Genomic DNA, 13,865 nt, shown 5'->3' with positions numbered 1-13,865 from the left:
TATTCCAGCCACACTGCAGGATGTTTGCCCTCAAAGTTAAATTACCTGTGCACTGATAAATACTTATCATGCATCCTTTACTTATTACTAAACTTTGATTGATATTCTTTTGCAAAAGATTTGCAGCCATTGCTTTGATTTTGTTGTTTCCAACAGTTCTGATATTAGATGTCTGGAAATAAACAGTTTGCCATATTTATTTCCATTTTATGTATCAGTTTTCTTTTCACATGCAAAAATGTCTATCTTAAAAGTTTTGACCATGTATGTAAAAATCAAACAGTCAAATGAAACTGCTGTTAATTTGCCCAATCATATGAACAGTTTGAAAATGTAGATTAAGAATAAATTGAAATCATTATTTCTTTTTCAACTAGCCTCAGATCTTACATTTTAGTAATTTTTAGCAGTCCCTCCCAAAAGTTTTAAAAACTGATGTTTAATTTTGAATGTTTATTTTTTTAATATCTGCACAATAAACTCAAGAATATAAATTAGAAAATTAGAAATTAAAAAATAAAAGCATTACATAAAATTATCTTTAAAATTTCATTTCTTTGTACTATTTTTTATGCTTATTTAAAAAGAGTGTAATAATTTCAATTTAATTAAAAGCAAGTAATTCCTTTCGAATATAACAAATACATAATATAAAAGTTACATTTTCAATAACATAATTAGTTGGAATTTTCTCAAATATTCAAAAGAAGAACTACAAAAATTTCTTTGAAACAAGAGGGAAAAAAGGAGATCTTGTGTTTTCACTCAGCTAAGGAAAAACTTCCAGTTACCTATGTAGATTTGTCAACTATTTTATTACTTATGTATTTTCCATGTATATAACCTTCTGCAAACAAGCTTTTTTCAGTTTCTTAGGAAACTAATACATCTGGAGATACACTTTCATGAATTTTCATTGTTCTAGCAAAATTTCTTCTGATGCAATTATTAGCCGTTATTATTATTCCATTCCCTCTAAGGAATAAAATAATTTGTCTTTTTAAAAATATGATAGTTACTCTTGTAACTTTTATATTTTATCATATTTATTGTGAAGTTATTACCATCATCTTCACAGAACTGATCAGATTATTTTCTTTTTTAAATATGGTGACAAAAAAGGCATCCCTGCTTTATCTGCAAAGAACAGCTTTTAGAAACATACTCATTTCTTTTATAAATGTTAATATATCACCTCCTCTTCCCCCAAATTAGAAGATGACTTTTACAATACTAAATCAAACTTTTGGCATGCAATCCACATAATGCAAAGAAACATGATAAAACTAAAACTTTGTGTAATGAATGCCACAGATTGTTTGAAATAAAAACACCAGATAAGCAATCCCTGTTTAACATTGCTATATTCACAGAATTTGTTATAGCAGCTAGTCTGAAACTGCAATACTGCACATAAATATCTATATTTTTTTAACTAACAAACTGTCTATTCTATTATCATGCATATAATACAATTACTGAATACTTCTCCTACAAATTCTTTAGAGTTTTGATAATAACTGGCTTTAAAAAATTACATCTCAAACTTCATATAACATTATTTCTCTTAGAATCATTATATACATGAAGGCCCACCAGTGGCCGAGCGGTAAAGTCGCTGAACACTGGTAGTTCGGTCCGAGGTTTGAATCCCGCGAACGGGCTGGCTGCGTGGGTGTTTTCCCCCTTGCATAAGGTGCACACGAGCCAGTTTCCCTTAGAAAGTTTCTCCTCTCTATCCCTCTCCTTAGACAGATAGCCCTCGAGTCTTTGCTGTTATCACATAAACCAAACCTATATACATGAAAACAAAACCTTACTGCATGATAAAGAGTTTGCTCTTTTCAAGAAAATTAAATTTTCCACACAAAAAGAGTCATCAGGTTGGAACTACATTTATTTTTTACCATATTTTTTTTTTTTTTTTTTTTGCTAAAAAGATGTGCCATGCATTGCAAGATGCTTTTGTCTCAAACCGCACACAAAAAAAGAAAATAGCGTGGTGCACACATCAATAATGCGCACGGTGATATATTAACAACGAGATTGTTTATTTCTCGAGTTACAGCTCTGGATTGCACTCGCAGGCGCGGAGCGGCGTAAATGAGACACTTTACCGCTTGTTATATTGTAGCACACGGCACCGCAACCGTGAAGTTTAGTCGTAGTGCAAGTGGTTAAAACTCAAATCTAATAAAGCCAAACCCTAAATTAATTTTAAGGAACCATCATTTTGGTTCATCAACAGAAAATTATCATCAAGTTCATCATCATCCATAAGAAAACTGGACTACTAAAAAAAGTGAACAGTTGTAAGTCCAGTTCAATGGTCAAGCCTAATTTCTTGCCATTCTAAAGGAAAATGTCTCTCTTTGTAGTGTTGAGAAATTTATCATTTCAAATGTTTCCTCCTCTCCCAGTTTTGAAACACTCCCTGATTCTCCAACAGTGTTTTCCTGAAGAAATATAATTTCATTTTTTTAACAAATTCAACCAGCAATATGAGTGCAAGAAAGTAGTCTCAGCAGAGTGTTTGTCAAATTCATTGTCTCTATTTGAAGCATTAGTTGGTTTGGTTTGGTTTAGTTTAGTTTAGTTTATTTGATTATGGCAAAGCACTCATGGGCTATCTGCCTAAGAGAAGGGATGCCTTCATGGAGGACTTTCTACGGGCAACTGACTCATATACACATTGAACATGGGGAAAATCATGAAAATGTCCATGCACCATGATTTGAATCTTGGGCCAAACAACCAGTGTTCAGCTGGTGTACTGCTTAACCAGTGTACTGCTCAACCGCTGGTGAGCAAAGCATTAGTGATTTTTTTGGATAGTGAATCATTTCAGCAATGTTTCAAGATTCACCTTTTTTCAATATTTTCTTCCCATCTAAATTTTTTTCTGCGAGTAGAAATTACAGAATCTCAATTTTTCCATGGTACAAGTTGGAGATTTAGAAAAACTGTACTGCTGGTATATATCAACTTTGCTACATCAATTCTGCATTTTTTAAAATAATGCTCACTTTATCTTCATTACAGAATGCTTTGTGTTTACAGTTATTACTGAGATTTTGCTATAGAAAACTTTTACAAATACAGAATGAAGAGAATAAGTCAAAGAATGAATGAAAAGGGTGAAAAGGAAGGTAATTGCATTACTAATCTGTCCTATCTATAATCCAGTGTGAATACATTCAGTTTTTAAAAGATATGTATAGTTGCAAAGCAAAAGGATGATAATATACCTTAATTGTGCAAAATATCTAAAAAAGAGCAAAATCCTCTGCATAAAACATAGAACTTGGAGAATGTTTTAAATACTGAAACAAAATATATTGCTAAGGATAAAAAAATTCCGCTTCCTAAATCACCAAATCACTATAGCTCCCATATCCACAAAAATCTATTCACTCCTTTCTCTTTCCTTCAACAGCAAAAATTTCCATCATATCACCTAAGTTCTGTTTTACAGCTTGATTCAAGAACTTGAATAGAATGAGAGAATCCACTCCAATTTTTTCATTCAGTGGTCTCTTAAAATATGTTTACTGTGTATCCTAGTTCCCTCTCCCCAAAAAAGGATGTTCCATCTCCTTCCGTACCTCTGTTCAGAATACAAGAGAATTGAGGAATGTAAATATATAATGTAAAAGTGTTGTTCACTATTGTATTGGATTAAACATAAATGATATTAAAGATTAGCTATTTCTCAGTTAAAACTTACAGAAACTGAAAAATATTCAGAAAAATACAAAACTTTCTATCGAAGATATGTATAAAATTTATTAAATCAAATTTTCATATGTCAGGATGTTTGCTACAACCAAATTAAATAACATTAATTAAGCAGAAAATTGAACAGAAGCAAAAAGTTAATTTGATACATCCGGGATTTTGTTACAAACTAGGTTAACTATAGATGAGTCTGATTGTATTTTAAAGATGTTTCTGAAAAAAATAACCTGTGTATTAATACAAAAACCTGAACCTATGACTCAAAATTTGATCACAAGATCACTATAAATAATAAAAATAATAACATTATCAGAAGAACAATCCACTGAATGAAATATATATATATATATATATATATATATATTATATGCAAACCTGCTGAGCTTCAGTAAGCACTGCATAAGCAGCCTCAATTTGTTTCTTCGACAGTTTTCCAAGTGGCATCTTTTTAAGATCAATCTGAAAAAAAATATTAACTTAAATTATTTTTAGAGCATTATAATGCATATGTGTTGCTCTATATGTTTTTTTATTAAATTTCACACAGAATGTATTCAGAAGTTCATGAATTATTCCAATAAAAAGAAGAGAACAATTACTTCAAATTCAAGCATAGCTTTTTTCATTTCTTCAATATCAAATATCAAACATATTAATTCCTGAATGGGCTTAGGAAGTTTAGAGTTGGCACCAGGTTTCAGTTCTTGCAACTCACTGCATTCCTTTGAAAGAAAATCTTATCACATGTTGAAAATGAAATAACACATCCAGAAAGTAAACACAGGTATATTAATTAACAGTTAGATATATTAAGAATAAATAAAATTGAAAAGAAAGACCAATTAATGTTCTTTAATATTATTATTATTTTACCTGCCCATAATCTATATCCAAAGGATATAATCCACCAGGTTGTTTGACAAAATTTTTCCTATTCTGCCATTCATTATTTGTTTTTTCAAAATACAAAGCCTTAAATGCAGAAATAGCATCATTTATATTGTCCATTTTTTCAATTTTACTGCCTCCGATTGTTGTACCCACTCTACCCCATGCTCTGAATATCCAATATCTAAATAAAAAAGGGAAGATTATATTTGATATTAAATATTTATAACAGTACTAATTTGAGTGAATGCACACATAAGAGTAAAACAAAAATATTGAAAAACATAATGGTAGTTTATTTTTATGATTACTAGAATTAGACTGAATAACTATCGGATAAAAATTAGCTAAATTTGTATATACTTACTTACTTTAGTGTTTATTTTCATAAACTTAGATTTATTGAGATGACATTTATATTATTAAAGAAAGAAAGCAAAATATCAATTATAAGCTAACATATAACAAATGACAAAAATCTCATGACCGGATAAAGCTGGTCCTAGCGCTCAGAGGGTTAGATATTCGAGTTGCATCATACCATTACATAAATTTTTAAAGACTGCCTCGTAAATGATATTAAAATATATAGTTTCATATTATCAATTTAAGGCAGATTTTTATAGACTGATCATCCAAAATTTTTAATGATGACTTATAATAAAATTTCTTGCCATGTAATATAATAAATATCCCCCAACTAAAATTTGCTATTTTTAATAGTTTGAATGAGGAAGGATAAGTATATTTTTACATTGCAGTAAAATACATATATTATTCTATAATGCGATACGAAACAATTTAGTCATATTTTTGAAACATTAACTGGTACATAAATTACATGTTTGTATGTAAAAATTCTCTTATCAATGCAAAATACATTTTTTATTTTCAAAATAGGAAAATAAAAATATTCTTTTACCAGATAATCACACAGAAAAATATATATATAAAAAATTATAGTCGACTTGGATTATACTGAATCCATAGGAACTGATGAAAAAGAATGCTATATCAAACAGAAGACAGATTTATGGAAGATCGGATGGGACTTTCTTATATTTCATTTTCAAGAGTCATAATAACACAAATCAGTTTTATTACAAATAAAAACACAAAAAATTACACAGTTAAGCATTTAAATTATATTTTTAGCATATAATTTAACTCTTCTAAATTGTTCAGAAGATTTTCAGGCATTATTTTATGAACAGCATACTTTGATCCTTTATTTGATTCTAGCAGCTGTAGTTTGTAATATGTGTTTGTTCCTTTAGCAATGTCCACTTTCCCAAGCACTGCATTATATATATCACCTCTGCTTTGATATACATGGGTTTTGTCTGCAAGACCTAAAAAGAAAAGTAACACATTGCTAAATTACACTCATACTTAAAACTTCTTTGAGAAAAAGACTTTGAAGACGAACTTTGGGATTTCGGAAGGGGGGCAAACAACATATATTACAGAAAAAATATTATGATAATTTGCCTAATATGTTGTTATAACTTCCACCTGTTACTAATAGTAAAACATTTATCCACAGAAATATGAACATTACAAAATTTCAGAAGGTAACTTGCAATATTTTATGTCGATAATTTATAACCAATGTTTTAACTTAAGTTACAGAGTTGAATTGCTACAAATTTTGTTGAACACATGTCTGAAGAATTTGGAAGACAAGGTCATACTTAGAACTCTTGCTCAGACTCAAAAAACTATTCTTGAACAATCCAGATACTTAAGATTATTACCAAACACAGAAAACATTTTCGGAAAGGAATATTGCTACACAGAAAGACTTACATTATTTAAAACAAGAGATGCTTTGATAGCTAATATCAAAACATTCTGTATATGAATGACTACATTCATACTCAATTAAGATTATCTAAATAGATGAACTTTCTCCTACAACTAATAAATTTGCCCATACCCAGTTAACCAAGTACTCATTACTAAGATAAATGAAGAATTAAATGGCTCTTTTAGATAAAGAATTATCTTTGAACCATTTGAGATCCTTTCAATAGTTGGATTTTTATTATTTTAATTTTAAATAGATATATACATCTCTTTCTTTTCAAACAAATAACTGATCCTTTAGCCAGAATTTCATAAATTATGTTTCTTTCCATAATTTAAGTCAGTGAATAAAATTATAATTAATGTATTACAATTGCTTGTAATTTGTGAATTTCTGATGCACAAATACATACATACTAATTATATAGACAAAAAAATTAATTAAAAGTCGTAAAAATTTTTAAAAATGTGTTTGGAACATTTAAAAACTTACAGGGTTTTCAAAAGAACTTTTTACATTTCTAATAGCATTATCACACATCTGCCTGTTTCAGATAAACAACTGTTTCACAGTTTTTCTATGAGCTTTATCACTGTCAGAAATACAGTGGTGGCCAAAATTGTGGACACTTTTGGAAATTTTTATATTTTTGAACTTTGTATGCTTATAGAAAACGTTACGTTTCACAAAATGCAAACTTGTATATACCATTTTAAAGAGAATTTATTACTGAATTCAATACAAAACACAAAATTCAATTATTTGCAATAAAAAAAAGTTAAACGATAATAGTTATCGATATACATTAGATAGTGATGATTGCAGTGAGTTATCAGTACTTAGTAGGGTACCCTTTATTTTTCATTACAGCTTCACATCAACGTTTCATTGAGCTGACAAGAGTTTTAAGCTCTTCTTTCGTTATTACATGATGCCAGGAAACAATTATAGCCTCAATTAGTTCCCCTTTATTTGATGAGTGCCTCATTCGGACAAGAGTTTTCAAACGGTGCCACAAATTTTTGATAGGATTAAGGTCAGGACGGTTTCCTGGCCATGACAACAATTTAATGCTCTTTGTACGAAACCACTCTTTCAATATTTTGGCCGTGTGGCAAGGAGCAGAATCCTGCTGAAAAATAAACGAAGCATTGTTGGGAATGAGATCTCTGATGGAAGTTAGAAGTTTTGGTTCTAGAATAGTGTCAATGTATTGTCTGGCATTCAGTGTCCCATCGATGACATGAAGGCGACCATCTGCTGACATGCATGACCAAATCATAACACTAACTGGGTTCTTCACAGTTGCTTGAATGCAGTCAGGATGTAGCTCTTCTCCTATTCTACGTCTTACATATTTTCGTGCATCACTACCGAATAACGATATCTTAGTTTCATCACTCCATATAACTTGTGACCACTGATCATCTGTCCAATTAATGTGTTCCTTTGCCCACAGTAGTCTTTTTTTTTTTTCGTTGTTGAAAATTAAGATAAGGCTTTTTCCATGGAATTCTACCTCTCAGTCCAACATCTCTTAATCTTCTCCTGATTGTTCTTGAACTGACAGAAACACCAGCTTCATTCAGATCACTTCTGATGGCCACTGATGACATTTTTCTATCTTGGAGACATAGTCTTTTTATTTTTCTGTCATCACTCCAGATGTAGTCACTAAACCACCCACCTGTCTTGCAACTTCACCATAGGAAAGACCACTTTCTCGTAACACAATAATATTACATCTCTTTCTAGGTGTCCAATCTACTCTTTTATTTGATGTCATTGCTTCTTGACTAAATATTAAAAATTTTTACAAAAATTCCTACTTGTAATTGCAGTGTATAAGAAACAGGTCCTCCTTCTACAGAACAAAGTAAAATAGTGAATTGTTTCAAGTGTAAACATGATGTCAGCTTCTACTGGCAGTTAGTAACATTTGATTGGTTCTCAGAACAAGAACAGTGATTGGCCAGGAAAGCTAGACATTACAAACCACGTCATAACTGTGTTTTTTATTTATATTAAAGTACATATAACTTTTTTTGTATTGCAAATAATTGAATTTTGTGTTTCGTATTGAATTCAGTAATAAATTTTCTTTAAAATGATATATAAAAGTTTGCATTTTGCGAAACGTAACATTTTCTATAAGCATACAAAGTTCAAAAACATAAAAATTTCCAAAAGTGTCCACAATTTTGGCCACCACTGTATATGCAATTTTTTAAATCCCTTCCTCAAATCGCTGCAGAAAAGTACATTTTTAGCCAAACAGCATGGAACTAAAGAAATCGAAAGTCCCTGCATCAGTATTGGACAACCAGTTTCCTGTTTATATGGAAGCTACAAAGTGATCATGATGAATGGTTGTTCTATATTATGGACCTTTAACAGCTTTTCTGAAATGTTCTGATTGAGTGATAAGAAATATAGTTTATATTATTCTTTTTTATGATGGAAAGGCATTAACTCTACAATTAGTCATTTGCTACATCTAATAATCATTATAGGAGACAGCAATAAAATTTCATTGTGATTAATACCAAAATTCTTAATGAGGTTCCTGCATAAACTCTGAACAGAACTTTTTCACTATTCTATTGTGGGATGTCATCTTTCTTTACTCTTTTATTTGCGAGTGAGGACAGACGAAGCCACCATTGAAATAAAAATGCATGTAAGATAATGTTCTCTTATGTAGTGAACTTCTCAATATCTGTAAATAATTTCCATCTACAAATGCTATCAAATTGTTTATAATCTTTATTAAATGTAAAGTTAAATAGTTACTTTGTGTTATTATATGTGTTTTACCCTTGGACAACAGCTAAGCACTCAGCCATTTTACGAAATCAGGTTTTACAGGTAAGATGGAATGAACATTTCTGAGTGCTTAGTTCAGAATGAGCTTTGGATACAACAAATAAAGATGTAAAAATTATAATGCTGGAACGACTAAATTGGTTTTGAACTATATACCTGCATATTGTTACTTATAAGAATGGTGAATTCTGTTAGTGAAAATGAAAACTATTCTATTCCTAGAAATTCTGATTCTTTGAGAACTAGCACCACAATGTATACTTCCAACAAATTACATTTGGAACTTAAGGTGATAGGAAAAAACAGAAAAACTGCATAGCTTTTCTGGTTTTCCATCAAATTTTAATGTCATGGAATAGAAGCAAAATCTACTTCAGAATTTATCTGCAAATGATTCAACTCCTGTATATAATTTGTTACATCTTAATTACGAGTCAAATGTATAAAAACTGTGATTTAATATTGAAGAGTCTGTGATTTTAAGCTTTTGCAATCTGAATTTGAAGACAATGATGAGTTACAAGAAAGCGAAAGTGTTCATGATTCTGATAATGATGATGATGTTTAATTCAGTAGATCAACATAGCTACTAAATTTTCATTACATTTTACAAACTGTTTTGGAATTTAATAGAACTGATGTATAACTGATAAAATCATTCATTCACGATCTAAGAAGAATCTTTTAAATTATTTCAGTTATCTGAATTACAAAAGATCGTGTTTAGTAAAATATTGCTTATTGTTACTGCTAAAGTATTTATTCGGTCTTTGAAAGGTATTATGTCATGGGACAAGTTAAAAGAAAATATTTTGTCTGAATTTGGTTCTAAAACAAATAGTGCACAACCAGGATGTTGCAATTGTCGAAGATGGGTCTTAAATCAAACTCACGTAATAATAACAGTAAATGATTTAAGTGCTTTGAATATAACTTATTTGGATGCAAAGCTGTGGATTGTTCCAAAACATCTCTTAAATGAAGATGCCAAAACTGTAACTCCAACTGCTCAGACTCATCGGAAATATATAAAGTATAAGAGATATATAATTTAGGTAATTTACAAATCGATGTTTCAACAGATACTGGAAGTCAAGTAATGTTAATATGAGACTGACAGGTTCCCTGAACTTAAGCTGGTAAATCTATAATTAATGGTTATTTTTTTGGTTATTCAATTATGGCAAAGCACACGAGGGCTATCTGCCTAAAGGGAGGGATGCCTTCGTGGAGGACTTTCTAAGGGAAACTGGCTCGTATACACGTTACACATGGGGAAAACCCCAAAAACGCCCATGCAGCCAGCCCGTTCGCGGAATTCGAACCTCGGACCGAACTACCAGTGTTCAGCGTCTTTACCGCTCGGCCACTGGTAGGCCCTATAATTAATGGAATTTTGTAATGGGAAATTTAAACCGTTAGGGAGACTTGAAGGTGAATTCAAAACTGATAATTCTTCACTAAGATCAAATATTTTGTTATCGCAGAAAACAAATGTTTTTACAAGCGGTCATTAGTACAGATATTATAAGGCAAAGATAATTAACCATAAATGAATAGGTAAAGTTCGACCGTCTCATCCGCGACCATGAGCACAAACACGCATGTGCTATACGGACCGAATTATTCTCAAAATACGGTGGAAGGATTTCTTTTTCCCCAGCATATCTCTTTCCGGAGAAGAAAAAATTTTCACTTGACCTTTCATGTCACAGCAAGTAATAATGTCCCTTTTGGACAAGTCTATGTGTTTTGGCAAAATGCCAACCACAGTTGTGTTTCAGACGGTCGAATTATAGTTTAACAGCCAGAAAACTATTTGATGTGCATTCTTGATACTTATAATGACAAATAAATTAATTTAAATCACAATAAAGATGGAGTACACATCAAATACTACAGTTATTAATAAATTATAAGCTGAATAAAATAAAAACATTTCCTCTGAGACTAGTATTGATAGATAAACTTTCAGACATGAAATACTACAGTTAGTAATGAATTATAAGCTGAATAAAATAAAAACATTACCTCTGAAGATCCCCCCCTCCACTCATACAGATCAGCATGAAATTGATAAACAGATCTCTGAGTAGTTAGATAAATAAATCATAAAACCATGCTGTTTTGATTACTCAGGTTATGTATAGAGCCCTGAATCAAAAATAATTTGTGATATCACTCCACTGATACTAATTGATGAAGTCATCAAAAAATTACATCGACATTGGTATATACTACATTAGACCTGAAAAATGGATTTTTCCATGTTGTAGTAGATAAGGAAAGTAGAAAATACACATCTTTTATAACTCAAAATGGGCAATTACTCTTTGGTCATGCTAACAGCTCAAGCATTTCCCAACGATCCATTTATGATATATTTCATGATCTTTTAAAGGATAACACTGTAGTTATCTATATGGATGAAATCCTTATTGCATCCGAAAATGAGATTCAGGGAATCTGAAAGTTTAAATGCGTTTTACAGACTGCATTGGAATGTGGTTTAGAAATAAGTATTAAGAAGTGTCCATTTTTAAAGTGTGAAATCGAATTTCTAGGGCCCAAAATTAAAGATGTGAAATTCAAATGAATAAAAAACCAAAGTAGTAATTAACTTTCCAGAGCCTAACTGTATAAAAGAGGTTCAAAACATTTTTGGCTTAATGGGTTATCTCAGAAAATTCATACCTAATTATTCATTAATTGCAAAACCACTTAGTAATTTCTGAAGAGATTCTAAATTTAAATTTTAAAATAAAGAACCCTGTGCTTTTAACGAACTGAAATGCACCTTGTCACCTGAACCTGTTTTATATATTTATAATCTGAAAGCAGAAATGAAAATACACACTGATGCTGAGTTGCGGTTCTGCTATAGAAATGCATAATTGATAATCAGATGCATCTAGTTGATCATGAGTAGGAAGACAATAGATATTAAATGTAAGTATTTGAGCTAAGAATTAGAAGATAAAGCAGTCACAGAAGTTCTCATAATTAGGGTACACATATTGGGCATTCCATTTAAAATCACGATAGACTGTAATGCATTCAAACATATTATGGGCCAAAAAGACATTTCCACTGTGGCAGTTTAAGATGGCATAACAATTAAGATTATTCAAGTTCAAGAAGCTGATGAAAATATAAAAGCTAGAAAAGAAAGTTTTGAAGTCTAAGCTATATGAGGATTATTGCTTACAAAATAATATGCTTTACAAAATAGTGAATGAAAATGATGCTGTCAATATTGAATTTGTGCAAGAGGAAACTCAAGAAAACACAACACACTCAATTTTCAAAGCCATCAAGAAATGCCACCACAGAAGGTTCAGAAGAGAAATGCTTTCCCGAGGATGAATCAGTAACTAAAGATGATGAATTGAATACTAACTCCTGCAATATTCCCTGCAACAGACAATCAAAAGAAACTACTGAAAATGAAGAAACTGCAGAGACTACAGAAGAAGAAGACAAGGCTTAAAACAAGTCTGTTAGAAAATCTGATGACAAAGACACTAACACAGAAAGCAAACATGGAACAAACAAACTAAAAAAGGTGAGGAAAAAGAAACAAAAAAGCAGACTCGGAAGAAAATCAAAAAACTTTGATAATGCGACACCAGTTTTGATGGTGCTTGATGATGGTTTGATGGTAGACTTTTCCCTAACTTGACAAATTAATCCCAATTTGACTATCCAATTTGTCTGTTGGTGCTCGTGACTATTGTTTTAAAGACATGAACTATTTTAAGAAGAAGGTGATGTCTAAAGATAAAAAATTATGAAAGAAGATGGTTTAAGGAAGATGGTGTTCAAGAAGGCCTATTTAGAAAATGTATCCTGATAATGTTTCAGAAGATGCATTTAGAAGACATATTGAGACAATGTTTAAGAAGACATACTTGGAAGACATTTTTAAGACAATGTTTAAAAAGACAAGCATACAAAAACAAATTCATATGGACTTATCTAGGGCATTTTGAAGAACAGTTTCCCAGATGATGATGATGGCCACTTTCCCATCCGACATCCATGGGTTGTCAACTTTCACAATCAACAGAAGGCACGGGATGTCACTGAATGGAACTGTTTTTGTGAGCAACAGCACACGAGGCCGCAATTTAAATGAAAGACGTGTACTCTGATGTAAAATACATGAACTTCTTCTATATCTCTAAATAATTTTCCTTCATTCCAGCTATGTATGTGGTCAAATCGTTGATAATCTTCATTAAACATACAGTCACTTTGTGATATTGTATGTGTTTTACCCCTGAACGACCACTAAACTCTAAGCAATTTTGTGAAGTCAAGTTCTACAGATAAGATGGAATCTACACTATTTACATTAGTAACCATAAAATTTTGAACATATTCTGCAATATTTACTTTATATGGTTTAATGTCATATATATTCATTGTGGCTCTGAACTGTGCTAAGAGTGATTGATGAGCAGAATTTTGCTTTGCTACTTAAACAATGCAGGGAGTTTACAGAAGAAAGTTACCATATGACTTGTTTCTTCAAACAAAGAACAGTGAAATTATTTGGTAGTCATTTTTGCAGTATAAATGGAGATGATGTTTACAAAAG

At 31.1% G+C, this 13,865-nt stretch overlaps 1 protein-coding gene across 1 annotated transcript in view; it reads right to left on the bottom strand.

The window, feature by feature from the left end:
• Window positions 1-13,865, bottom strand: part of LOC118185741 (poly [ADP-ribose] polymerase 1-like) — a 99,912-nt gene that overhangs the window by 23,083 nt on the left and 62,964 nt on the right. Inside the window, exons 15-18 of the mRNA XM_035355641.1 lie at window positions 5,846-5,978; window positions 4,612-4,810; window positions 4,338-4,460; window positions 4,114-4,197 (exon numbers count right to left, since the gene is read on the bottom strand). Coding sequence (XP_035211532.1) covers window positions 4,114-4,197; window positions 4,338-4,460; window positions 4,612-4,810; window positions 5,846-5,978 — 539 coding nt within the window. The remainder of the gene's footprint in view (window positions 1-4,113; window positions 4,198-4,337; window positions 4,461-4,611; window positions 4,811-5,845; window positions 5,979-13,865) is intronic.

The sequence above is a fragment of the Stegodyphus dumicola genome, chromosome 10 (assembly GCF_044657685.1).
Source record: "Stegodyphus dumicola isolate Sdum_Otavi_A_Nest chromosome 10, ASM4465768v1".
Lineage (NCBI taxonomy): Eukaryota > Metazoa > Arthropoda > Arachnida > Araneae > Eresidae > Stegodyphus > Stegodyphus dumicola.
Note: the sequence above shows the minus strand (reverse complement) of the source record. Positions and strands in the feature narration are given on the sequence as shown.